The following is a 26,328-nucleotide window of genomic DNA, read 5'->3' as shown; positions in this document are numbered from 1 at the left end:
TAGTCGGGTGAGGTCAACACATATTCGGTAGCCTCCTCCTGCTTTTGGAGTAGCTACCATACTGGAACAGCATGGTGTGGGACAGTCCACCCGTCGGATGACTCCCTGGGATTCGAGCTTGCTGAGCTCCACTCAAACTGGTTTGTGAAGCGGAATTGGTACTCTTCTCGGTACACTGAGTGAGAACGGTTTGGCGCCTGGTTGGAGACGTATCACGTATTCGTCTTGCAGCTCGCCCAAGCCATCGAAGAGACTGATCCTTCAAAGTGACGGTAGAATCCGTTACGCTGTCCACGAACCGTATAACTCCAAGAGCCTGTATCGCAGGGAATCCAAGAAGGGGTGGGTCTTGCGATGGCACAACATACACTGTTTGCACTGTAGACCTGCCTTTCCAGCTCAGTTTCGCTTGGAATGTTCCGAGAACGGTGAGTGAGTAATTTCCTTGGCTCGTAAGCTCACCTTCTGGCTGTTTCGGTATGCCTGGGAACGAGTCCAGTACCACTGTCACTGAGTTAGCGTTGTGACTGTTGACGGCCACTTTTACAAACTTGGCTTTGGTGGTGGCTGCTACGGAGCGAAGTGTGAGAGAACCTATGTTCTTGCTTTTCTTTTCGCAGACTGCTTCGAAGTGTCCAATCCGATTACACCCTTTGCACTTGGCTTGCCTAGCTGGGCATTCTGCTCGAGGATGCGTTGGTTGACCGCAGGATGTGCAGCTCGTGGTAGCGTCGCTTGTGTTGGACTTTGTAACACGCTTGCCGGAGCTCCCTTGAGAATCCGAGCCATGTTGCGGCTTTTGGAAGCACTTTTGAACTTTGGCCTCAGTGACAACGTGAGCAGGATTCGGTTCTTTTTGGAACACCGCTGCCCGGCCTTTCATGGCATCTTTGTTGATGCGAGTCTGTAGTCTTGCTTCTTCAAGGGTAAGCATTTGTGTTCGGCACAGTTTGTCCACAAGGTTAGAGTCCCGGAGACCCACGACGAACCTGTCTCGAACGAGTCGTTCTTCCACTTCCGCTGAGGCGTAGTTGCACTTTTTGACAAGTGTACGCAGCACAGTGTAGAACTCGTCTACGGTCTCGCCTTTACCCTGGGTTCGACGGTGGAAGCGGACACTTTCGTAGACCTCGTTGACCGGGTGGATGAAGTTATCGGTGAATTTCTTGACTGCTTCTAGCAAGCTCGTCTTCGCTGGACAATGCTAAAGCGTCGAGAACGCCGCGGGCGCCTTGGGAGCCCATGGCGTAAAGAAGCGTTCTGACCTGTACTTCTCCCAGCGCTTGGTAGAGCCCAGATGCATAGCATTAGTCGTCAAACTGGTAGACCCATTCTTTCCAGGAGCTTGGGTTCGCAAGATGGAATTTCGGTGGCGGTTGAAGCCCGGTGCCGCTGAACTGGATAGAAGGCTTGATCTCTGCATCCGCCATAGCGTGTATTGCAGGCTAGCAAAACGCGTCCACTACAACTAATCTGGACACCAAGACCCTGGATGGGAACTAACGAACACATGCATCAGCCCTGGAAGATCAGCACAGACTGGTCGAGAGGGCCTGGGTGACAGCCAAAGCTACAGGGGCACTGGAATGAGAGCTCTTCCACTTGGGAAGACGAAGATCTATTTTTGCCACCAATTAAGTTTTCTCCGGGAGGAGGAAGAGGAAGATGAAGGTGCGGCCGTAGCTGTTTCCTTGCTCTGTGTTATTTTTCCAGTTTCGTACAAAATTCTACGTTTCCATAAATGTTCTATGTGCACTGCAAGGCAAGAGATCCTGTATCACTACGGGAAACCAGGAAAAAGCAGGTGAGAGGATTCAAAACCCTGCATTTTCCTTCGCCACGGCGGTGGTCAACCAAGATCATTGGCAAGAGCGTCATGCTCGGAAGCAGCATACAAAACGCGTGAGTGCCACTCGTAAATCAAATGAAGAGACTGATGTAAAGGAACACTTCAGTCATGTCGTAACACCACCGGCGTTTGCATTTAGTTCTTCAAATAAGTATTTGGAAGACATGCCTGACAATTTTGCAAGCTCGAAGAAACCACGCTTAGAAGGAAAGGATGGTACTTTAGAAAATGAAACCTCACCTCAAGTTTCAGGAGAAAATGAAGGCGTTGACACCGACAATACTCCCTTCACTCTTGTAACTTATAAGAAGCAGAGGAAACAAGGCATTCGGGTGGCGTTTAGGCCGTTGAACACGACTCTTAATTTCTGGCATGTAAACCCTAATCGGGTTGCGTCGGAGATTATTTCTACTGCAAAGGAGAACATCAGAACGCCCTTCAGAACGCACATATCCAGCGTTCAGAACATCAAAGGCCCTCTCGCAATTCAGCGATACTCCAGGATCCTGCGAAAGCGCTCCCATCAGCAGACATCTCCCCAAAGTCACAGGTTGGAGCAATGCCTGAGTCGGCGTCCAACTAATGCCAACGCCTTTTCAATGGATAAATTGATCTTCCCAATGCTCTTTGCCGCCGTTCGAGCCATCGTGGCAGCAGTACCACAAGCAAGCGACGTACCCGAGGTAAAAGCGCTCCTTGCCATGGAACCTTTACTGTGTTCACTGCATACCCTGGTACCTCGAAATTTTGACAATGAATAACTGGTATAAGAACACCATTATATTTCAGTGGAATGCAAACAGTTTGCGATCAAAATGTGATGATTTTCGTAAATTAGTTGCTCAGTTCAATTTCCCTATTCTTTGTATTGAAGAGCCTGCCATTACGGGCACTTTTCGATTAGCAAATTATGTAATTTACAAATCTTCGCGACCTGCAGGAGTGAGCAGAGCAATGTTATGTGTTCGAAAGGACTACCCTTCTTATGTGCTTGAGGTCAGCAACTCAGATGTTGTCGAATATGTTGCCTGTAAGGTCTCTTTCGGTAGCATTTCTATCACTGTTATGAGTGTATACCTCCAGGGTGCCTGCCGTGTTACTGTGGATACACTGACCCGCACGTTTCAGTTACAGACGAATAATGTAATAATATGCGGAGATTTCAATGCTCACAATTCAATCTGGGGAAGTGATCACTGCGATGCCCGCGGATATGTCATTGAGTGCGCTGCCGACAGATGTAATTTGACAGTTCTAAATGATGGGTCCCCGACATTTGTTCGGGGATTTCGGTACTCGAGCTCCATTGATATAACTTTGTGCTCCCAGGACATCTTGAACGGAATCAGCTGGACATTAGATGTTGAAACCCGTGGAAGTGATCATTTCCCTATTTTAGTAAAGCATTCTCAGCTGTGCATTAGTGCGCCTAAGAGGTACGCTAAGCTCACAAACTGGCAGCTGTTCCGTCATCACATTTCCGCGAATATTGGTGCACATGTGGATATTGAAAATTTCACACAATTTATACATAGCAGCTTCCGGACGTGCACGCGTGCAGTCACCGTTCCAGACTATTACGGTGCAGTTGGCAGTGAATATGAGCATCTCCGTGCTCTTGGAAGGCGAGCGGAGCGACATTATCGCCGAACTGGGAGTGTCGAGGCTTACAATCATTGCCAAAAAATTCACTCCATTACACGGCGTCACCTTCAAAGGCTAGGAAGAAAACGGTGGCGTGATTTCTGCAGCTCGTTATCACCAGTTACCCCCTGTCATAAAATTTGGACAGTTATAAGGTCCTTCTGTGGATCAGTACCCCAGAATTACCCTTTCAGAGCTCTTGCTGTTGCCCGCGGGGACCCGGAGAGAACATGCATGTAGCCGATAAATTTTGTAAAGTGGTAATTCAACCAGGTGTCGAGACAAACTCTCGAATATAGAACCTCCGTGCAGATTGCCAACGACGAGGTGCATCACAAGCTCCACCTCCAGCACCCGGAAATAGATTGTCCTTTTACGATCAGTGAACTACAAAGTGTGCTTGCTTCATGCCCCAACAAAACGGCTCCCGGGCCCGATGGCATCACATATGCTATGCTTAGGAATCTTGGTCCAACGGGTACGTCCACACTGCTAGCTTTATTCAACACTTTGTGGAGTCAAGAAGCTGTTCCGGAATCTTGAAAGACAGCGCGTCTCAATGCAATTCTCAAGCCCGGCAAGACACCATTGTCGCTTGAGTCTTTCCGTCCAGTGAGCCTGACAAGCTGTTTGTGCAAACTTATGGAGAAAATGATTGCAGCAAGGCTTCAATGGTGGTGTGATGTGACACAAGTGTTCCCTGAATGCATGTCGGGATTTCGATGGAAGCGTTCATCAATTGACGCAGTACTTGATATTGTGACATGGGTCGAACATGAGCGCAGTCGGGGGAACATAACAATTGCGGTTTTTTTGGATATAAAGCGCACGTTTGACACTGCCAGTCACATTCACATCCTGCAGAGTATGTTGCAGATGGGCATACATGGGCGAGCTCTGAGATGGATACAAGAATTCCTTACCAACCGAAGAGTTTTCATGGAAACATCTAACGGTCGTACTTCCGAGCACGTTCCTTCTCAGGGTGTACCACAGGGTAGTGTCCTCAGTCCTTTCCTATTTAATTGTGTCATGGTCAACTTACCACGCAGATTGCCACCAGGCTTGCAGCATTCCATCTACTCCGACGATGTCTGCACGTGGGCGTCGGGTCCCAATCCTCTCGTCCTTCAGTCCATCTTACAGGAAGGTTTAACTAGTGTGCGAAACTTCCTAAAAGAGTGTGGGATGACGTTATCGTATACAAAAACAGCCGTGTTGCCTTTCACGAGGAAGCAACTAAAGACTTTCATTCTCTCCCTTGAAGGTCAACCTATTAAAACCGTAAAAGAACATCGCTTTCTGGGCGTAACATTAGATCGGGAACTTTCCTGGGCTGCACACATCAAGATGCTTGAAGGAAATGTCAATGCAATTTTTAATATTCTTCGTAGGCTTACGGGCACATCATGGGGTGGACGTACGTACATCATCACTACTACAGGTTCACTCTGCATTAATTAGGCAAAGAATTGCGTATTCAGCGCCAATTCTGCACAGGCTTTCCAGCACCGCTGAAGAAAGACTTCAAAGGTTGCTGGCTAGGAGTTTGCGCGTTTCTTTGGGTGTTCCTAGACCATCGTCAAGTCCTCATGTAATTGCTGAAGCTCGTCAGCCTCCCTTCCCAGTGATGCGAACTGTAGAAACGTGTCCGCATTTTTTTCGATTATCAACCCAGCATTCCCGCCATCATCTCAAACAAGGTTTTTTAGAAAGGAAAGGTTGTAGGATGCACAGGACGCTTGAGGCAAATAAAAGCATTTTACCTATGTACGAGGTTTGGCCAGGTGACCCTGTGTATCCGCCATGGCTTCTTTCAAGTCCTGCTATTCAGTTAACTGTGCAGGGTCTATTCCGAAAAGGGGATTTGCCTGCTGTCGCCGCGCAGCAACTGTCTTCTCTTTGTCAAATATATATGCTCTACCCTGGCTTCACACATGTGTACACGACGGGTCTTGTCTACATACCTCCTCTACATCTGCATTTGTGATACCGAGCCTACACTATGAACACAAAATTAGGCTGTCCCATTACACCTCCTCAACTACGGCAGAACTTTACGCTGTTCTGTTGGCCTTGCGGTTCATCGGCAGTGTGGCAGTTCCACAAAATTGGTTAATTCTTTCTGACTCTCAAGCAGCATTAGCATCTATGAAACACACTAGCAATGCTTTCAACGATTCATTGGTGTGTCGCGTATAGAAAAAGCAGACTGAGATGCTTCGATCTTCGAACGCAGTACGCGACTAGGTGCGGCAGAGGACGAGCGTCCGAGCTAACGAGGACAGCGGGGGAGCTGCCTCAGGCGCTAGCATTCGGCGACGGCGGTTAACTGCGAGCCTCCGTGCATAACGAGGGCAGCGGGGAGCTGCCACAAGCGTCAGCCTTTTGGCGGCGCGAAGCGCGGGCGGAAGCGAAGAAAGGACAGGGTCCAGCCAAGTCTCGGTTCTCGCTCCTGCTCACGACCGACCGCTGTGGCTCCCCGCGCCCTTTTTTATACCCTCCCGTGAGTGCCCGAATGGGGAACGCACGGGGGGAACGGTAGCTTTTCCTGGAACCCTCGAACGATATGCTGCGCTCCCTGCCGGACCCTAGTGCGACTGCTCTCCTTTATTTTCTGTGTCGGAACATAGGTGGCACCACACTACAATACATTTCCATTATACTAACATAGATGGCACCATGCTACGCTACAGGTGTATGAAACTTTGAAAGCATTAACTAGAGCCTCTGAGGTGCACCATATTGTGTTTCAATGGATTCCTGGCCACTGCAATATTCCCGGCAATGCAGCGGCAGATGTGGCAGCTCGCCAAGCGCACCAATTTCCAACCTCCGACATATTGCCCCTCTACATTTCGGACTTGCGACATATTTTAACGAGAGCTAGTAACAGCCTTTGCCATATGCTACATGGTTTGATGAACGGTCCCAAAGTAGCCTGCTCTTTGAGGGTGATCCCTTACTGCGATTCCAAATTCCAACACCTACATCCAGATGCTTAGAGACACTTATACACCGCTTGCGTATTGGCACTGCTTACACAAAGCACGATAAGCAAGATAACCGCTGGTCATTAAGGGTAACAGAGTGGATCCCTAGAGAAGGCAAGCGTTGCAGGGGGCGGCAGAAAGTTAGATGGGCAGATGAGATCAAGAAGTTTGCGGGGATAAATTGGTCACAGTTGGCACAGGACCGAGATAATTGGAGAATAATGGAAGAGGCCTTTGCCCGGCAGTGGGCGTAGATAGGCTGGTGATGATGATGATGATGACAAAGCACTTTCTCCACAAAATCGGCAAAGTTGATTGATTGATTGATAGTAGGGTTTAACGCGCCGACGGAACGCAGGCGATGAGGTGCGCCGTAGTGGAGGGCTCCGGATTAATTTTGACCACCTGGGGATCTTCAACGTGCGCCGAAATCTCGTACACACGGGCGTTTTTGCTTTTCGCCTCCATCAGAAAAGCGGCCGCCGCGGCCGGGAATCGAACCCGCGACCTCGTGCTCAGCAGCGCAACGCCTTAGCCACTGAGCCACCGCGGCGGGTAAAATCGGCGAAGTTCAAAGTGCAAGATGTTTATGCGGTCATCCTGATGAAACAATTCATCATGTAATCTTAGAATGTCCCCGACATGACGATGCCAGGAGGAACTTTAAAAGTGTGCTCATGTCCTTAGACAATAGGCCGTTTAACCTTGCCAAAGTTCTCGGACCATGGACAACACCCAGTGAGCGACGGCGTTCTTTTTCTGCTCTTAAACTCTTTCTAGAGACTGCTTTATTAGGACTTTATTAGTAGGAAATGTACCTCTACCTTTGTTATTATTGCGCTTAGAGTCTCCAACCATGACTGCCCACACTACGTTTTATTGCGTTTCTCGTTGTGCCGTTTTTCCTTCCTCCATTCTGTACTGCATATTGTGACTTCTTTAGTGTGTGATTTGTTGTACTCTTCTGTGTGATTTGTGATCTCCTGTTTTGTGTGACGTTCCCCTAACCACCATCAAGTGTCTACCATAGTTGCTGACTCCTTCTAAGAGACACCAGGGACAAATTTGTGTTTGCAGTCTATTGTGTGCATTGACTCCATGAACATTGCAAGAACTCTCCCGCAAGAGCTGCCTTCGCCGAACTGGCCAGTGAGTTTGAGACTCTTGAAATGTCTATTACGAACAGTTACTTATGCGATAAGGAGTAGCCGGCGCTTCTATAAAGCGTCAACTTCTCCTATTTTTTCACCAGGTATTAAAGAAAGAAAGAAAGTTTTCTCCTCCTCCTCTTGCGCGCGTTCCACCCCCTCCTCACGTACACTTCGACAGACGCTCCTCTCCATTTTCTTTCTACCGTCGCTGCTGCATTCCGGTGTCTCTGGTTTCACATCTGTAGAGCCAGGTGTGAGTGTATTCAAGTGACTTCGCATGTGTAATCATTGTGGGTGTCATTTACAGCTGCGCAATCCAGTCACTTGAATTTTTTTCTTAAGCATTAGCAAACTGTTGGGAGATCTGCAGCATCGACGCTGGTAGGGTAAGACGTAGGCTTCCGTACCGGCATTTCTAGTATGTTGGGCTCACACCACATGCCCCCAGCATGTACGCAATACAGTTCTAATTTTGGCTTTCGAAATGGGAGGGCCTGGCGCGAACGCCTGAGCCCACTACCAAAAATTGAATGCCCCATCTACCCCAGTTTGGGGAAGTGGCAAGCTTCAGCCTGCCGCAGTGCAATGGCAAGCCTCCACTTGGGGCGCCGGCCATCATGACCACCGAACGGCCCAGCACCAGGTAAGTATGCCTCAGAAGCGGCCTAAAGCAGACGGGCCGGCCCGTTAGGTTAAACAAGTGCCACAAATCTGCAATAAAATGGGCAACGGGGGAAGGATACAAAGTGTGTATGCTATTGTCCAAATTTCTTTTATCCGAACTGCCGCGCAACCCACGTCGCCATAAAACAGGAAGGATTTTTTTTAATCTGGCCTGGTGCAAGCGGAGGCACGGTGCGAGAGAAGGCACATGGCAGCGTCATATCTGTGTCAACGAGGCGAACTGAAGGTGGCAAATGTGGCCCTTGATTCGGAAAAACGAGCTGGCACGCATGGAACTCTGTAACAGGTTACTTAACCCTAACCACACTTGTATTCAGTGGGGAAGCCGAGGGGACCGCGTCACCCCCCCCCCCACCTCTTTCACCAAACTTTCCAGCAGGGGGAGGGAATGGATGAGGCGACCATTTAAACCTTAGCTGTTGCTAATTTCTATGCACCGACCTCCCATGGCTTCAATGTCTGCTCTCGCCACAAACGTGCAGTCATTTCTCAATGACCTGAAGAAAACAATGATCACAAATTTCAAAAAGAAGTACCTCCACGGAAGTGCTAAGCTTTTCATTGATGTGAAAGCATCAGTTGCCTATGTCGGTTGAAAACCCGGCATCCACAGCACGCAAACGGCTGACAGATGGTACATAAAATGGCGCAAGAATGGCACGCAAAATGGCTCAGTGCTCTATTTTTTTAATTGCGTAAGTATGCCCTTCAGTACAAAACACATGAAATCGACTAGTCCCGCGTCAATGAAGTTCGGAGGCGAGGGAAGGGGCGCATTAATATTGGGGACCGTGTGTGTGTCCAGTGGCACAGGTCAGGCAGCCATCCTGAGTGATACTCGGACCCGCATGTGGCGATCTCCCACTGACTGTAGGCCTCAAGAAATGGTCCGTAGACCACCTCTTGGGTCTGCAGACTCATTTCTCCAGCAGCTATGGGCCGTACAAAAAGGACATGTCTGGGGGAACTTGCATTGTCCAAGAGGCCCTAGTCACCGGGATCAAAGCTGCACCCACGCGGATTCTTTGTAGCACCGCATCCTCATAATGTCGGTGAAGCCACCAAGAAGGTCCAACCCATGCGGAGGAAGACGGGCACGCGCGGAGTTTCGGAGAGGCTCCTTGGGAATGAGGAGGATATCAGTACTCATGGATAACTGTAGCATGGGAGGCGGCCTAGCCGCCCTCTGGGGATGTCAGGTCGTGTCAGTGTCAGTGTGGACAGGTGTTGAATGTCGATTCCACAGAACTCGCATTGGGGGGCCATTTCCCAAACTGCCCGAGCAGGGGGGAAGTGGAGGCACGGTGACGGAGGCGACAAGTTGTACCTCGATTGAAGGAAGAGGTGCCTCGGTCATGTCTGCTGCACTTTTGGACTAGTGGGGGACACTGCCCAAAGGATAAGAAATGGGTCAATGAATAGTAGGAATGACGCCACGTCTCAGGCATCCCTCTACAAATGAAGTAATTAACCAATGGATTTGAAGAGAAAATTTGGTGTGTGAGCTTTGCGCTGTGTGGTGAACTTCAAACCAGAGTCCTCTTCAAAGGAACAGGAGGGGAGCCTCCCCTGCTGTCAAAAGGAAGGGCCTGAGGACCCCTGCAGGTTCTGGCACGATTAGATATAGGTTCAAAAACAACGAAAAAAAAAAGAGGCCCACCTGCTGGAGTGCTCCAAAACGAGGTTCAGTACAACCGAGTCATTTTTCCAGGACACACGTCCTGTCAGCCGACGTTAACCGCTATTTAATTCCCATTCAGTCCTGCTCTTTCAACACATCACTATACTAATAATCGCAGTTCGTATGTTCCTCCAAAGAGAAGTAAAGAATTTCCCTCCCATAATTCTATTCACAATGTGGATTCTATCACTCATGAAGGCGTTTGCAAAGGCATTTCAGGTGCTATGCAGGGGGTATGACTGAAGCTTCCCTGGCCAAACAAATACTATAGCCCTAATTATTATCCTATGAAGGATGTTTGAAGTGGATCCATGGAGTGCTGTTACTTCAAATAAATGGTGTTTGATTATACAGGTTCATTTAGGAACGGTTATAAGGCTGACCTCTGCAAAAATAAACTATTGGGACACTGAAAGGACACTGGTTTTTTAGATCCACAAAATGCAAAAAGGCAAAAGGTTGGCGTCCATAAACTCTGTGCAGCACAAAAATAAGAATCAAGCAAAAAGTGTCCTTAACAGGATGATCGTCACCATTTTCAGCATTTGCACCACCATCTGCAGCTACTGCCTTGTGCCCCCTCATTCAAGGCGTACATACTTCCGCAGACACCAAAATTCCCCAGAATGTAACATAGTGTCTTTGTATCCTTTGTAAATAAAAATTAGAAAATGCATATTACCACCACCACTGAAACCTCCGAAGCCTCAGCACTTTCGAGCTCATTAGAGTGATTTCCCTTTCTCTCTGAGGCCTTTGGCTCCTTTGAATGCGAGACGAGCATAGAACCACAATTCCGGATGACTACGGATGAACCTCCTGGATCGGTTGTGGCAAGGTTTGACTGAAAAATGCGTTTTAGAGGCATGTACTCATTACTACAGAAGAAATCTACGCAAAACCTAGAGTAAACAGGTTTTGTTTTGTTTGTTCTAGAGTAAACAAAACCAAAAGAACAGTGCAGTCTTGCTCCGTAAAGCACGAAAACCGGTTTGTTGAATGTGTTAAAGGCGTCGCCTGTTCCGTTCCGCTGTCTTGTGGGAAAACGTACGTAGGCCAAACTGGACGATGCCTAAATGAAAGATTAAAATAACATAACTATAACGTACATACGGCGATTAGTGGCCACTTAGGTGTCCACTGTCAGGATTGCCGCGACTGCGCCCCAATATTTCAAAAAACGCAGGTCATTTCACGACACAAAGATAAAATAACAAGAGAAATAATTGAAGCCGCAGAAATATTGCGCAGAAAAGATAAAATTTGTTAGCGTTCCTTCCTTGTCCCTCTCGCAGAAAGAGATTAATTATCTGTCCCTCAATAGTACAGCAAGTGTTTGTGGCACATGGCGTCGGTGAAGCGTGACGAGCGGCTTCGTATCTCCTTCTATCGTGAAATTTTCGGTTTTTCTTGTGCTTTTGACTATTGGCTTATATATGTGAAAAGCCAAGGAATAAACCTCAGTTGTAAGTCAGCGCTCGTGTTTGTCACCTCCTTCTTCTTGTGTCTTGTCTGAGTTTGCGCTGTTCCTTTTTTATAATTCAGGATGTCACCTTTTTTATACAAAAGGTGTGCTGGAAAAACGTTGCCAGACAGGTACATTTTATTTTTTATGCACCATGATGATGGCATCGCGGGTTTGTGCAAAAGGCACAGCCACATGGCAACAGTATAGCCACCCCGATGTAGCCTAATTTACAATGGTTCTTCACAGCATTCATTACACTATTACACATTGTACATATGCACATAATGTACAAAATGCAAGTGCAGTGCACAACACACTTGTCTATAACAGCGAATGCAACTACATCTAGTAGTTGTACCTCTGGAAACTACACACAGAAATGTTTTACGAACACGTTGAGGAGGAAAGTGGTTGACTTAGATTTCACAATGGAGCAGCAGTTTTCATCAAATCCTTTTCAGGCTAGGCAGGATAAGGCTGGAAGCATGAAAGCTGTGTTGCAGACAAGTGTGCTGCCCTCTGTACATTACTCTAACAAATAACAGTTACAACGGTTGCAAGTTCTCGAGCACAACGTTGAGGTGACTCGTGACAGTTCGGTGGAGATCTTCCGAGATGCCCAGCAAAACCTGGAAGTTCTCCCGGCAGGCAAGGACGCCCGAAGGCATCGCAAGCGCATCGCTGACAGTTTTGAGCACTTGGGTGACTTTGGTAAAGGTCCCATTGTCCAACGGCAACGTGGTGAGGTTACACATGGACGTGAAGCCCGCCAGCCAGTCGTAGTACGCTTGGCTCCCAAAATCTGGCCGATTCACAAAGTCTAATTCGGACTGCAGGGCGGTGCAATCGCCAGAATTCTCCGCTTCGGCGCAGTCGATGGGTAGACTGCCCAGTGAGCGCTGGAGAATGTCCCCCTGGTCCAAAACTTGCGTTTCTGCACAAACGTCACCGCCAGCATCTTGCAACAGCAGGGAAGCTTCTCGACGGGCTTCTGGTTCGGTAACTGCCTGTTTGACAAGTCCTGCAGTATTACCCGCATCATCACTCACTTGGTGCGGGTCAGAACAAACCTCAGTTCTTGTCGTACTTGAGGTCACCGGTACGCTGACCACCTCTGCGCTCCTCTCTGGTCCTCTGCTGTCCCCAGCTTGGAGGTCATCAGCCAATGCCACTTGAACACCACTGGCTAACCTCTCCCTTAACAGGCAGTCAACGTTACTTTCAGGGCGACCGCTTGGGCCATCGATGCAGTCGTTCGTCTTCGACAAGACATCTTTACGAGGTCCCAGCGGTGACTTCGTAGTCTGCGCTACCTCCGCTAGCCTGCCATTCCTACCGATCCGCCTTCTCGTCTGGGCACGCAGCTTGGAAAGTGCCGAGTCACCGTGCTGCCTGACCACGTGCTCCCTCATCTGGCACGCACGCTTGAATGTGGCCCCACACTCTGGGCACGCCACCCTTTGCGCCGGGTCGTGTTCCTTCTCGTGGCGCTTCCGGCTCGCCGCGTTCAGAAAAGGGCGCTTGCAGACGCCACACTCGAACCGGCGCTCTCCGGCGTGGGTGCCCCGGTGCCGGTTGAGATCCGAGCTCTGCAGGAAAGCCCGCTTGCAGATGTCGCAGACGAAGCGTCGCCTGTGCTGCACTTCCTCGTGGCTGGCCAGGTGCTCCCTGAGGTAGTCGCGCCGGGCAAAGTCCCTTCCGCACCGGGGACACGAATAGCGCCGCCTCCGTGCGTCCGGGTTGTGGGTCCGGAGGTGGCGCCACAGGCCGGTGTTCTGCCGGAACTGCCGACCGCACGTGGAGCACGAGTAGAGCATCCGGTCCTCGTGCCATGCCTGGACATGAAAGAACACGGTTGTGTAAGCCTAGCATGAGAGCAATGCACGGTGCCAGTGCTTTCTGCAAGAATTAGTTGGTCACAAAAGCCCAAATCTCAATGTCGGCCAAATTGCTTAGACACGTAAAAGAAACTGTCGCTAAAATGAAGACTGATACTGCTGTAAAGCATGCTTCCTGAATGTTTTAGTTTTGAGGGTGGTTGTGGTACTCAATCTGTTGACTGTAAACAGTGCGCAGCTGTTCACTGCTTATTTGACATCTGCTTTTGTAAGTTTATTTCGGAGAAAACGTTTGCTCTATTAAGCTATGTTATTTGCTGATGAAACACCTCTTCGCCTTGGTCTGCGTGGCTGTGTGCACAGAACTTCCTTCACAACTGTTCTGGCCGGTAGGGTGAAACTATTACCGCCAAAATCTCTTGCGACTCTGTTCTGACACCAAAAGTGCTAGGCAGGATGCATCTGCGCTGTTCTTTTATCTCTGCACCATGACTGTGCAGCCATATGCTGTACGTTGCTCCGTGCCGTAACAATGTCGATGAAAGTGCTGGTCATGTCACCAGTTAACAGGTCATATAAACACATGGGCCGAGAATTTTCTTATCTCATTCCCTACCTCTTTACTCTGTTCATAATAGTATGTTTGTTCCTTTGCACAATTATGCTTACAGGAAGCTTTGTTTGGTGAAGTTTTGCATATGTTATCCCCCACTGCCTGCAACAGCATTCACACTACTATACAATTTAGTTTAAAAGAATGGTTGGATTAAAAAAACACTTGTCATAGCCTCGCGTTAATTAGCCATTACAATGTAAGCTGATTATGATTAAACTAGCAGGATAGTGCTTCCCTGCTTTTTAAGCCAGTTCTTAACTCAGGTTGGCTCTTTAAAAAAGGTTTCGCTGTAGGAGGTTCAAGTATTATGTTAGCTGGCACGCACACACAAAAAAATCAGAGCTTTGCTTCAGTGAAGCAACACACGTAGCCCCGAACAAAGTCCATGGCAACATCTTGCCACTTTTCCAAGCGGCAAGTGTAGAATTTGCGCTTCACAGATTCACCAGCACACTTCCACTGCTGTCGGTTATTGCACTAAAAGAGAAAACACAAACACAGATGAGATCACAGATGAAAACACACACAGTATCAAAAGCACACGCAATATGCTCCACACAAGATTGGCCTCCACCTATCTGTGAGTGCAGGGAGCCTGCCACTTTTTCGCACACCACGTATTCCCAAGGACTCTTATTTAGCGCCTGGCTACACCATCACAAGGTGGAAATAGATATTCACTTAGATCACCGATTCCCAGCTCTATTTTTGTTTGTCCGCCCCTGTAAGTTGTGAAAAGGCACTCAGAGAACCAATTGGAGGTTGATGTGTATTGAGTTCCTTAATTACATTACAACCTCGCCGAACAGCTGCCGCCGAGGGAAGTGTGTCTACAGGTGTCGTATTTACCTGGTGCTCCGCTAGCGCGAGACGGCTCGAGAAAGTCCGATGGCACTCGACGCACTCCAGGGGCGAGCTGGCTCCTGCGGCGCAGGAAGTCGGAGCAACCATTGTAAGCCCACTCAGAAAACCAACGTTAAGCGACCCAGACTCTCCATTCTCAAAACGGGGCGATTTATGATGGGGGAACGGTGGAACAAGGGAATAATAACAGTTGCGAGATCCACCAAAGCTGCTATTGGGAACAAGTGCAAAAAACAGGTGCAAGAAAAGAAAATGTAGGCCACACCAGATCTAAAGATTATAATGCTGCAAAGATCTGTTCGGCCCAGTTTCGGAGCGTTCAGGGGCCCTTGTTCAAATGTACTCAACTATTCATTAATATTATCACTTTGAAATGAATCATTTTACAATTGATAAAGAGGGAGGTAATTATCCTTGGTTGCTTGCTCAATCAAGCGGAATAAAGGAAAGTACAAGCACCTGAACACAACAGCTAATTATTTGGGGATGCTCTCAACCACAAAAACGAATCCATCTTTCTTTTTTTACATATATCTTGGTGCATGCATAGGAACACCCCGCTGGCTATGTGTTCTGTTTTTAGGGCGCAAAATTTTTAAAATTAGCTGTTACAGTTACAAGCACATCATCGGTGTCAAGCGCTCATATGGGCTCAGTGGTATAAGCGAATTATCAGTCACAATAACTCAGCTACTCGAGATACAGTAACTAACATGATCTGTGTAGCAGACGAGGGCACTTGGCCGAAATTAACACAGAGTACCAGAATTTGTTCAGTCATATTAACCACGTCTGTGCCTTGCATGATTATCTAGCAACTAACGTCCAAAAAGTGAAAGATCAAAGCATTTGCTTCCACTTCACCCATCATTGCCAAGTGTAGTACTAAACCAGTACACGGTAAAGATGAAGACACCAGGCTTGAGCAGCAATTCAATCACCACAACAGACTGAACGAGGCAGTTCAACACGGTGGCGGAAGTTAAGAAAGAGCACTACAGGCATGGGACAGAGGCAGGTAAACGCAGCCTCAGTGTCGAGGCCTTCCTTCTGTATCCACTGCCACTGCCTGACCGTTGCAACGTGTATAGGTTGTTGAAACTATATTACTAATAGCAGGCTTGTTATACTCCCGCCCAAGAACACTTGCGGCCAAGTCGAACCGGTCCCACCTGAGTGGGTGAACTGATGTTTTGTCCTCTTCAGCCTGGAGTCAAAGCGGCGGCCACACGTCTTGCAGGAGAACTTGCCGCTCCCCTTGGAGCTCGGCTGTACGGAGGTTGCCGAGGCATCTGCAGCGGAAACAGCACCCGCGTTGAGTTTCACTTCGCAATTCAACGTGTTCACAAAACACCCAACGTGTGAAAGGCGACAAACACTTGGCCCAAACTCAAGAGACCTACACATGTAGTCTGGCCTGAACTAAGTTTTTTCAAACTATTGCCCGCATCAAATACATCCCCATAAATTATTTTACACACATTGCACACTTTGTACCAGCAACTGCCACTTATATCCAGCTGTTTGTTTTTCTTTTGCTCCATTTCAAGTTTTGAGATGGAATCCGAGTTAGACTTGGCAAACAGTGGAGCCCAGTTACCGAGAGAAAGGCAAAAAAAGTCACAGTGGACCTGATCTACACAAGCTCTGTTGGGAGAGGCTCAATGCATAGAATATGCTTCAACAAGCGATATTGCCATGCTGGAGATGGTTTACAAGAACCACTCAAAATATGTCACAACACCACTTGCTTGGGAGAACCCAACCAGCAAGACAGCCTTTAGGGAGAAAATTTTACTCCAGCCACTTGTGAGCCCTATAACCTCGTTGTGCACAGTACCCAGTCCTTTGCAAGGTTTTAATCACCCCTCCTCCCCCCCATTTCTTTTTTCGTGTACTGCACTCTGGTGACCAATGTATCTAATGTGCTACTGGTTTGTGCATAGTGTTTATATGATCACCAGACTTTGACAATGGTAAACTGAATCGAGCGACTCACTTTCACGGGTGTGACCGAGTTTGTTCAGCCACGACCTTTCATTGAGCGCACCAGGAGCAATTCAAAGTGGAGCCGCGCTCCTTGCGCAACCACTCACGTTCGGAGTTGGTGTTCCCTGCTTTGGTTTGCGCCGCAGGATCGTCAGCACTCTCTTCGTCCACTGCGTCCGAGCCATCACTCAGGCTGTCCCGAAGGTCGAAATTCCTGCGGGAACATGGGTGGGCGGCACAAGAATTGGTGCACAGAACCCAAGCCAGCAAGGGGAGCGAAGCACTGCCGCACTGCCTGCTTTCGGTGGTTGCTTGCCTGCGCCGTTTCGCTCTTCCGTTCGGATTGGATTGGAAAAGACTTTATTGACAAAGATCCTGCAGTAGGCGGGGGCCGATTTACGGCTCCGCCTCAACGCGGCCTAACGTTGCATCCCCTTTCGCAGCCCTACTGAGCACTAGCCCCTATTCGGAGCCCATGCCTTTCAAGCGCGGTGAAGATCAGCTGGATGGCCCATTTTTGATCTACCTTGCTGGCTGACTCAATGGCTCCTTGAAGTTTCGCTGGATACTTCTCGAAACTGGCACTGTCCGGTTCGGTGGCACAGTCCCACATAACGTGCCACCGGTTGGCCGGTCCCTTCTTGCACACACTGCGCAGGACATCGGGGTCATCGTCCGGGAACATCTGATGTAACACTGCCGGTGATGTGACCGACGCTGTCTGGAGTCTTCTTAGCCACACTGCTTCCTCGCGACCCAGAGACCGATGTGGCGGCGGGTACGCCCGTCTCGAAAGCCGCATGTTCTTGCGTGTTTCGCCATAGCCTCTCGCTCGGTCCTTGGTCTCCGACCACCATTCGCACTCGGGACGACTCTCCACATTGGGAGCGTGGTGAGTAATAGCGCGCGCCTCCCTGTGGGCCGTCTCGTTGTGGTTGGGGGTATTCGGAGAGCATTCACCCGCGTGCGCAGGGATCCACCTTACTTCCACTCTTCTTTCGTCCTGCGCAACCACTCGTTCGATTATCTTGGCTGCCTTGTCATTGATCCGGCTGTTGGCTAGGTTTCGGACGGCTTCTAGCGAATCGCTTAGGACGGTGTCACACCACGGCTCGGCCATTGCTAGGGCGATGGCAATCTCCTCTGCTTCGGTTGCATTAACACACCGCATAGTGGACACTTCCCCCGTTCTCGCGTTGATGGTAACCGCTGCGTATCTGTCCTTTCCATAGTCTGCTGCATCCACGTATCTCATTCTCGGGTCACCACTGTACTGCTCGTTGAGGTACTTGGCCCTGGCTCGCCTCCGCTCCCGGTTGTGCTCTGGATGTACGTTCTTCGGGATGGGACTCACCCGCACGTTTTCTCAAACTTTATCACAGAGCTCGTGAAGCTGCCTCCCCGTGACCTGATAGCCGTACCCCAAGGTCTCGAGTATGGCCTGGCCCGTCTTGGTCCCCGCCAGTCTCTCTCGCTGCGCCGCCAGCTGCGCCTCGATGAGCTCGTCCAGAGTGTTGTGAACGCCCAACTGCATCAGCCGCTCGGTGTTCGTTGACTCCTTCAACCCCAATGCTCGCTTGTACAACCTTCTAATCATGGTGTCAATCTTGTTCTTGTCCGTCTGCGACCACTTGTGGTAAGCTGCCGTGTCCGCTATGTGACTGACAGCGAAGGATTGCACTAGCCTCGTGAGCCCTTCCGCACGCATGCCCACCTGCTTGGACGACACGCGCTGGATCAGTCGCAGGGTACTTGCTGTCTTGATCGCCAACTTCTTCATCAGAGTATCCTTGCTGCCGTTGCCGCTGATCAGCATGCCCAGCACCCGGATCTCAGGAACCTCGGGAATTCTCTGACCGGTCTTAGTGATCAGAACCAGGCGATCGCACTCTCTCGGGGGCAACAGAGGTCGCCTGGCCTTGCGAGGCGAGTACACCAGGAGCTCTGACTTGGATGGCGAGCACTGCAGGCCCGTCCCGTCAAGCCACTCTTCGATAGCCGAGACTGCTCTCTGCAGCCTCCTCTCAATACTGGCGTCCGTGCCGCCGGTCGTCCACAGCGTAATATCGTCAGCATAGATGGTATGCCGGATGCCCTTGACGCCAGCCACCGCTTCGGCGACCAGGATCATGACGATGTTAAACAGCAGCGGTGGGATAACAGACCCCTGGGGCGTGCCTACGCTGCCAATATCTCGTTCTGGTAGCTCGATCTCTCCTGCGAACAGCTCAATCTTTCACCCCGAGAGGAAGTTCTTGATATACTCATAACTTCTCTCGCCCATGTTGAGCTTCGTCACCTGCGCCAGGATGGCCGAGTGCTTGACACGATCAAAGGAGCTTTGCAGGTCCAATTCTAGGATCACCCTGCTGTCTCTCGTCTTGGGTGCTCAGGCCTCTCCGAAACCTGATCATCGAGTCAGAATACAGCCCCTCTTGCTCTAGGTAATCTTGCCAGCGCTTCGCCAACTCGTGCTCAAGGACCTTCCCCGCGCACGAAGTCAGCGAGATGGGGTTCGCACACTTGCTTTTCATTCTTTTCACTGTTGCGCTTATTTTGGACAGGTGTAACATTACCCAGTGGCGAGAGTATGCTGCAACTACACCGAGTGACAAAACAAGTGTCCAGGGAATGTGGCGCACACGCTCACTCCACAGCGCACGCCTGAAAATTATGCGAGGAATCTCAAAACTGCACGCTGTTTTCTGCGGGACCCTGCTGCCACATGACTGCCACCCAGACTCGATGAAACAGGCACACACACGCACACAGAAGTAATAAAAGAAAAACACAGAAAGGAGAAAAATGACTCGGAAGAAAGGCGGCATTGAAACAGCTATGCTCAATTTCTCACAAACTGCTGCGTACACGCATATTTTTCGGACAGTAAAACCCAGGCTACACACTGACTGTGACACGGAAGGAAGTTCACAGGCACCATTCACAAGGCAACGAGAAGCAGGAAATCTGCTCCCAATGCCCCCATCTGTCCTGCAGTCAGTGATACCAAGAGAAAGCACACACCACAGGCTACAGCAGCTAGTTTTGGCCACGCCAGCTTGCCCCCCACATGATGCTAAATTCTTTGTCCGTCCGCTTAGACAAATGTAGAACTAGTACAGAATATGGAACTCTACAGAAATCTGCTTACATGAAACACAATGCACATAATGGACAACATTACGCAGTACAGCAGGCAAAATAATGTAAGCAATCCACTCCAACCGACCGACCAATCTGCCTCCAGAGAGTCACAGAAGACAACGTGCTGTCAAGATTAAGAGAAGAAGAGCAAACTATACAACACTCACTGGAACCGTGCCGGCAGGCTGGTCTTCCGGGCTGCAAGAGAGCGGGAGAAAGCATGTAATGCTGTTCACGCAACAAAATGAGCTGCCAGTACCATTTGTGACACCGGTGTTTTGGCAAGGAAAGAGTGACAGCTCTTGGTGTGGGGAGTTATGGCACTTAAACTTGCACCGGAGGAATGAGCGGACAGGCATGTTGCAGTGTTGCCAAAGCATGAGGTGACAAGAGGGGGAGGAAACGTCTCTTTCCACGTCATGTTACGACGGATTTCACCGACCAGGATTGCACCAAATTTTTCGCTTTGATTCATGGTAGGTAATTATCAGTGTTTTTCCCAGGGAGATTATTTTAAGCCATGAGAAACGAGACTTTGGCCTTGATGCCGATTCTCAGATGAGCGCGCTCTGCTGTAGAGCGCTCCTTCTTGGTCTGAAGAGAGCTGGGACTAAGACTGGGTTGATAGTGCTTCACTGGTCCATTTGGAATGGCCCATCCCGAACTGCATTTTGTTTATCTGTGGTGGATTTGGTTGCCGCTCCAAACCAACCACTGTGAATCACCATCGGTTTTTTTGTGCCAAGAAAAATTTGACATCCACCCCAAATGCAGCCACACAGAAAAGCTATACAGCCTTCTCAGAAAACTTTACAGTTGAGGAATAAATTCGTCCTGGACTGAGATTTACACCCACGACCACCGCATATCTAGGATAGTTCTGCCAACTAAGCCAACTAGGAGGCTAGCATTTCAGGCACTGGAAGCAACACTACCTGTGTAATGTTGCCTGCCTTGTCGGTTAAAAATGGCAGACAATCGCTTTCTTCTTACCCTTGTCTTTCCCTCCCCACGTCCCACCTTTCGTGAGTGGTTCCGTCTTGGGCTCATTGACTGTTGCCTTGCCGGACAGTGCCACAGCTTTGAAGGAACAGGAAGTTTTTTCCCAGCCTTTGCAAGGCCACTGGCCACCCCGAAATGCCCGCTAGAGTGCGCAAAATTGTGGATGAGCGGTCCACTAAGCTGTCACCATGTATACCATTATTGCAGAGAGAGAAAGAGAACGCCTTTAATGAAAGCTGAAGAGGTCAGCCCCACTAACGGTAGGGCTTGCTACTCCAGATGGGGTGAATACAGTGAGCCGTGACAGCGAAAAATAGAGAGAAAAAGAAAAGAAAAGAAAGAAAGGGGAGTAAGAGGGGAACCTCTTCTAGCCCTGTTTCCGCAAGAAAAGTAAGCAGTGTTTTTGTACCCAGCACTGCTTCCCCACGATTTCGCCAGGGTCCAAGGAAGTGTGAGAGTTTCAGAGGACATCCGTGTCATAGTTGCACAAGCGCTTTCGATGCTGTTGCCCGCTGACTGGCATATCGCGAGCAGTGGCTTAAAATGTGCCTGATGTTGTTGGTAGTAGAGTACACTGTACACAATGGCGACTCTACCCAGCCCAACTTAAACAAGAAGCTTCCGGTGTATGCAACATTAAGTCGCAGCCGGTGTAGTACACCTTCCGTGCGCTTTGGCAGACCCCGTGGATACGGGAAATCGCACTGAGGGTCTATAGCACGAAGAGGCGCATAACTGCTCAGAGGATCCTGCCAAGCCGGCAGCTGGAGTTGCCATCCTAGGTCGATTGGAGCTGCTTTGCTATCCTCGTTGGAAAACGGGATTCCAACGGTGAAGTTGAGGTCGTGGGCTTCTCTGGCGACCGCATCGGAGATCTTGTTGCCCGTTATACCAGAATGCCTAGTGGTTGATCTCAAAGGCAGCTGGTACAGACAAATGTCTGCATCTTATAGAAACTATCATTCACAGCTGCATGAAATGCATAATAGAGGATACCAAAAAATAAATGCAGAAAACAAGCTGCCTCAACTGCTGTGTTTCACACAGTGAAATAATGCATGTCTGCAAAGAAGTGCACGGCATGGGAGGTGCCTATAAAAGCAGGAAAACAAAAATGAACATTAACATGAACAATAACTTAGAACATTTAAGTTAATACAGCAGCACCTCTGTGTAACAGAAGACTTGGAAGCAAAGTATGCACGGAACAGTGGGACCACAAGTGACAAAGTGTCTATTCCAATAATGCTAAACAGTGGGGCTCTTCGATTTGCAGTCTCGGACTCACTGCGGATAGTCCGCGGGTAGTCCGAGGATTCCCCAAAGCCATAGGTATACATGGGAAAATCGAATGCCGGACTGCTTCTCGGGGAGTCCGCGGTGAGTCCGAGACTGTAAATCGAAGAGCCCGAGAGTGAAGGGAAGTGGCAAACATGGGCAATATGGTCCTGCCCAGAAATGCCAGATGCGACAGGGCTTATGGTACACACAAATTATTCGTCTCGTTGGCAGCAGAAAATTGGCTCCATGTGGAAAGTACTTTCCCCTCATTTCCTCTGCACGTTTTCAATCACCTCACTGTTGTTTGACAAAGGTGGACCTGTTTAATGTAGCGCTCAGGTCACCCATTTCAAATGGTCAACCTCGAAGCCAAGGCAGTTGAAGGCAGTGCTGTTGCGAAGGCCAGACCAACAAGTGGTTTCTACCTGTCTGCAAAGCAGCCCAATATGGCACATGCTGAATCTGGCTTCAGAGACAAATGTTTAGCTAATTGCCAGGCAATTCCGTTGCGCATGCGTTCCCTTTACCCACCATCCTTGTCATCTTTCGTGTTAACCTTCTCTCTCACCCGTCAGCCAATCAGCGGTGGGTCCTTGGACAACTAGCCCAGCATTTCACGTTAAGATAGCAGAAGTATGTGCACCAGCACGGTGTGCCTTTTAAACGTAACACTGTTTTCGATCAAGACAAAAAATGTCTTGCGGAGTGACGATTTTTTGTTTTAGCTTTAACACCAAGTGAGTGAAACCGAGTTGCGGGCTGCGTTTGAAGTTCCAGACGCACCTTTGCATGAAGGTTCCATGTCCTAGGGATATTTTCATTACAAAAGCAACTGCTTTTTAACCACCTAAATTAGTTCAATCCTTGCGCAAAATTCACAACGCAGCGCCCAGCAACGCATCGCTGCCTGGGCGCTGCCATTTTGGGTTGATCGCAATTTCGCTCCAATTAAATAAATTTTTACAAAGTGTGCCAACTCATTTTAATTAATTTTTTCTTAGATTAGAAGCGCTGCTGCTTGTTTATTTTGCATAAGCATTTTATTTACAAATATTTAACCATTGGCGCGTACAACCCGCTAGGTGGCAAATAAACAGCAGCAAAAACCAGCAAAACAAACTTTCCAGCGCTAACGTGCTACGGACGAAGCGAGAGCAGCGCGAAAATTCCGAAAACTGCAAATACTGGCAGTCAAAGCATCAAACCGCTGTGTGTCGTACTGAGGTGCTCCCGAACACTGCGCTCGCGTAGGGCCAGACTGCCGTGCGCTCGTCGAATGTTTCCACCGGACTGCGTGCCGTGCCCGAACCGCGAACTATGGTGACTCCGCTCTGCTTCGTGCCCAACTGCGACACGGGCAGCGTGTCGTGCAAGGAAGACCGCTGCCTATTCGCTCCACCCGCGGACGAAGCGAGATTGATCGAGTGGCGACGGGCCATTCCGCGCAAGGACCGCAAGCTGACGGGCGACGACCGTATCTGCGAGAGGCACTTCGAGGCGCGTTTCGTTCAGAGGACGTGGAAAATCGAGTACGAGGGGCGCGTCCTCGCGGAGGGCGAAAGGCGACCGTACCTGACCAAAGACGCCGTCCCGACGTTGTTCAGCTGTGCGCGATATTCAGATCGCGCGGGCTCCCGGCTACAAGCTGGCGGGGATGATCCCGACCGTGCTGAACTGCCTTCGCCGTGTAAGATGCCGCGCCTGGAGGGTGCGGGGAAGATGGGGGAAAGACAGAGCCGAGCTGACGGTGGCCAAGGGCGGGCCGTAACGATGAAGTGCTACGGGAGGTCGGTGTTGAAAGCTGCCAGTGAAGGTAAGACGCCCGTGTCCACCGCACAGACGGGTATTGAGAGCGTGGCAGCAGACGAAGAGGCTGGGAATTGCGAAGAAATCAGTGGCACTGAGCCGCCCGCTGTCAGTTGCCATGGAAGAGGTGAAAGTAGAACGATGAGCACGCCACTCGACACAGAACACGATGTTCCGTCTAATGAAATACCAACAAAGGGCTGCACGAATGCACTCGAAGAAAGTTCTGAGGAGAATCCGCCTAATGGACTGGCACCCTGTGGGAGTGCGCCTCTGGCCGAGGAAATTGGGGACTTCGAAGACACAAATCACGGAATACAGAATCAAAGTCAAGGTAGCCAAGCTTTGGGAGTGCCAACTCTTAGCAGCAGTGTTGCCAGGACGACCACTTCACCTCAAATTGTCGTCCTCAAAGCCAAGGCCATCGAGGAGGCCAGTCCGGAAAGTTCCTTCGACCTGTTGTTCAGAACTGCAAAGCAGCTCAGACTGCCAAGCGACTCCTGGGCTGTCCACTGCGTCGAGGCTAATGACGTCCGCGATGTTGTCTTCTCCCAACTTGTCGTGAAGCACGAACCGGCCATGATGACTGTCCACTCGACCAAGACTGTGCTAGTCAAGAGCGACATGAATGTGACCGTCCTGTTGCTGAACAAGCCGGTAAAGTCCGTCGGCGACATCAGCACTGAAGTATCCAGCATTGCTGAACTGGAGCGCTTGCTCAGTGCCGTTGATGCAGCTCGCCTCTGCAGAGGGGGCCCAAAGCACAAGCTCTACCCAAAAGCGCGACCGGAATGTGCCTACCTCGACTCGATGAGGACCTGGAGGCACAGTGAGTGCCCGCTCATACTGGCCGAGCCGGGAACAGCTTGCAAGCAGTGCCAGAGATTGTTCCAGACGTTGCGGATTCACACGCGCCGGCTGGAAGCCAGAGAGAAAGCCGGAAAGTCGCTAGAGCGGATCAGGATTCCACGGCTGTGTGATGAGAACAGGGTGGCGGTGCTTCGAAAGGCCAGGGTGGATCTCCAGAGGTCCAACAGTAGGCTCGAGAGGAGGCTGCAGATGCTTCGCGAGGAGTTGAGAGCCGTGAAGCAAGAGATTAAGGCTCTGCAAGAGGGGGTGTTGGAGCCAGAATGTGAGCAAGTAGAGGGCGCATACGAGATTGAGGTCGACAGAAGCCAAGACTCACTTGAGGAGCAGATCGAAGAAGGAGGGGAAGCCCTTGAGCAACAATTTGTGGATGGTGAGGAAATCTATGAGCACATGGAGGCTGGACAAACCTTTCAGCCCGTGCAGGTCGAAGAGATATTCGAGGGGGAAGTTGTCGAACAGGCTGTTTATCCGTCCGACCAGGGTGGTCCAGCAGTGTTTGTTGTGTACTGACGTGCACTCGTGTGTTATCAAAGGAAACTGCACGAGTGCTGTCAAAGCGTTGCTAGCTTGTTTTTATGCGTGTGCAAGTGTGTGTGCACTGAAATCTTAGTCACGGCAGGCCTTTTATATGCCTTTTTTAATGTGCACAACTTATTTACTACCTGCTGTCTTAATTGGCACAAGAAAGTGCGAAGTTTGCCTTGCCGGTTAGTGTCCCATAGTGACAGCGCTTCAACCGTAGTTTTGAAATTGACTGGTTTGCTGGAAGCTTGCACAGTGCTGCGGCTTTCCATTCTCGGTGGTTAAAACAGTGATGCAGTAATAGACCTTGATTAAAATGCAACCTGCCCCGCACAAAGTGCCTCTGAGAGCAACTGACTTTGAGTGATTCTTTATGTGCTACTTGGTAATATCATTACAGCCTCATGTACCAGGCCTGAGCATGGCGAAATAGGCAGTTTCCAATAGCTGAGTCGCTGTTGTCATTATCATCTGGATATTGTCTCCTGAAGGCGATATTGTGTTCCAAGATAAGTTTAGGCCAGGTACTTCCAGTGCAATACAGTGTGCTAATTAAACTTGATGATATGCCGCACTCTGCACTTAAACCAGGCGAAAAGATGCCAAACCAAACTACCCTTATTTACAAACAGAATGAGTAGAGCTGAGCCAAGATGACACTAGAGTAAAAAAGTATCGGGTCTGCAGAATTTTAGGCACTGCTTGGTCTTGAATCCAGGCCATTCACGCTTAAACCGATGGTTTTACCACTCTGCTACTGAGACCAAGCAGCGGGACTCTGTTAGCAGTTGATTAAAATAAGAGGAGTGTTCGAGGTAAATCAGTAGGTGGCGCTGTGTGCATACCAGAAGTATCTGGAAAGGGTAATGGTGCTGGCACTCACCTTCTCTGATGCTGTATTATGTTTGCCACGGTCAAGCTATATT

The 26,328-nt window shown here is 49.6% G+C and overlaps 1 protein-coding gene and 1 non-coding gene across 4 annotated transcripts; both read right to left on the bottom strand.

The window, feature by feature from the left end:
• Positions 1-8,125: 8,125 nt before the first annotated feature.
• Positions 8,126-8,288, bottom strand: LOC144140101 (U1 spliceosomal RNA). Its single transcript, XR_013316317.1, has one exon. It is a non-coding gene; the product is annotated as a U1 spliceosomal RNA (small nuclear RNA).
• A 3,219-nt stretch (positions 8,289-11,507) lies between these two features.
• Positions 11,508-23,136, bottom strand: LOC144138878 (uncharacterized). 3 transcript variants are annotated; one of them, XM_077671376.1, is made up of 6 exons: positions 20,181-20,295; positions 20,089-20,119; positions 16,885-16,991; positions 15,961-16,080; positions 14,774-14,847; positions 11,508-13,305 (listed from the first exon to the last, which is right to left on the bottom strand). In XM_077671376.1, exons 1-6 carry the CDS (start codon positions 20,278-20,280, stop codon positions 12,016-12,018), a joined length of 1,722 nt encoding a protein of 573 aa, XP_077527502.1. In that variant the 5' UTR covers positions 20,281-20,295; the 3' UTR covers positions 11,508-12,015. The 3 variants fall into 3 exon arrangements, with proteins under 3 accessions (XP_077527502.1, XP_077527504.1, XP_077527503.1); XM_077671378.1 differs by lacking the exon at positions 20,181-20,295 and adding an exon at positions 20,942-20,961 and having other exon boundaries at positions 11,510-13,305; XM_077671377.1 differs by lacking the exon at positions 20,181-20,295 and adding an exon at positions 22,988-23,136 and having other exon boundaries at positions 11,511-13,305.
• Positions 23,137-26,328: the final 3,192 nt, after the last annotated feature.

Source organism: Haemaphysalis longicornis, unplaced genomic scaffold (assembly GCF_048455015.1).
Source record: "Haemaphysalis longicornis isolate Haplotype H1 unplaced genomic scaffold, Haemaphysalis longicornis Haplotype H1 scaffold_5, whole genome shotgun sequence".
Lineage (NCBI taxonomy): Eukaryota > Metazoa > Arthropoda > Arachnida > Ixodida > Ixodidae > Haemaphysalis > Haemaphysalis longicornis.
Note: the sequence above shows the minus strand (reverse complement) of the source record. Positions and strands in the feature narration are given on the sequence as shown.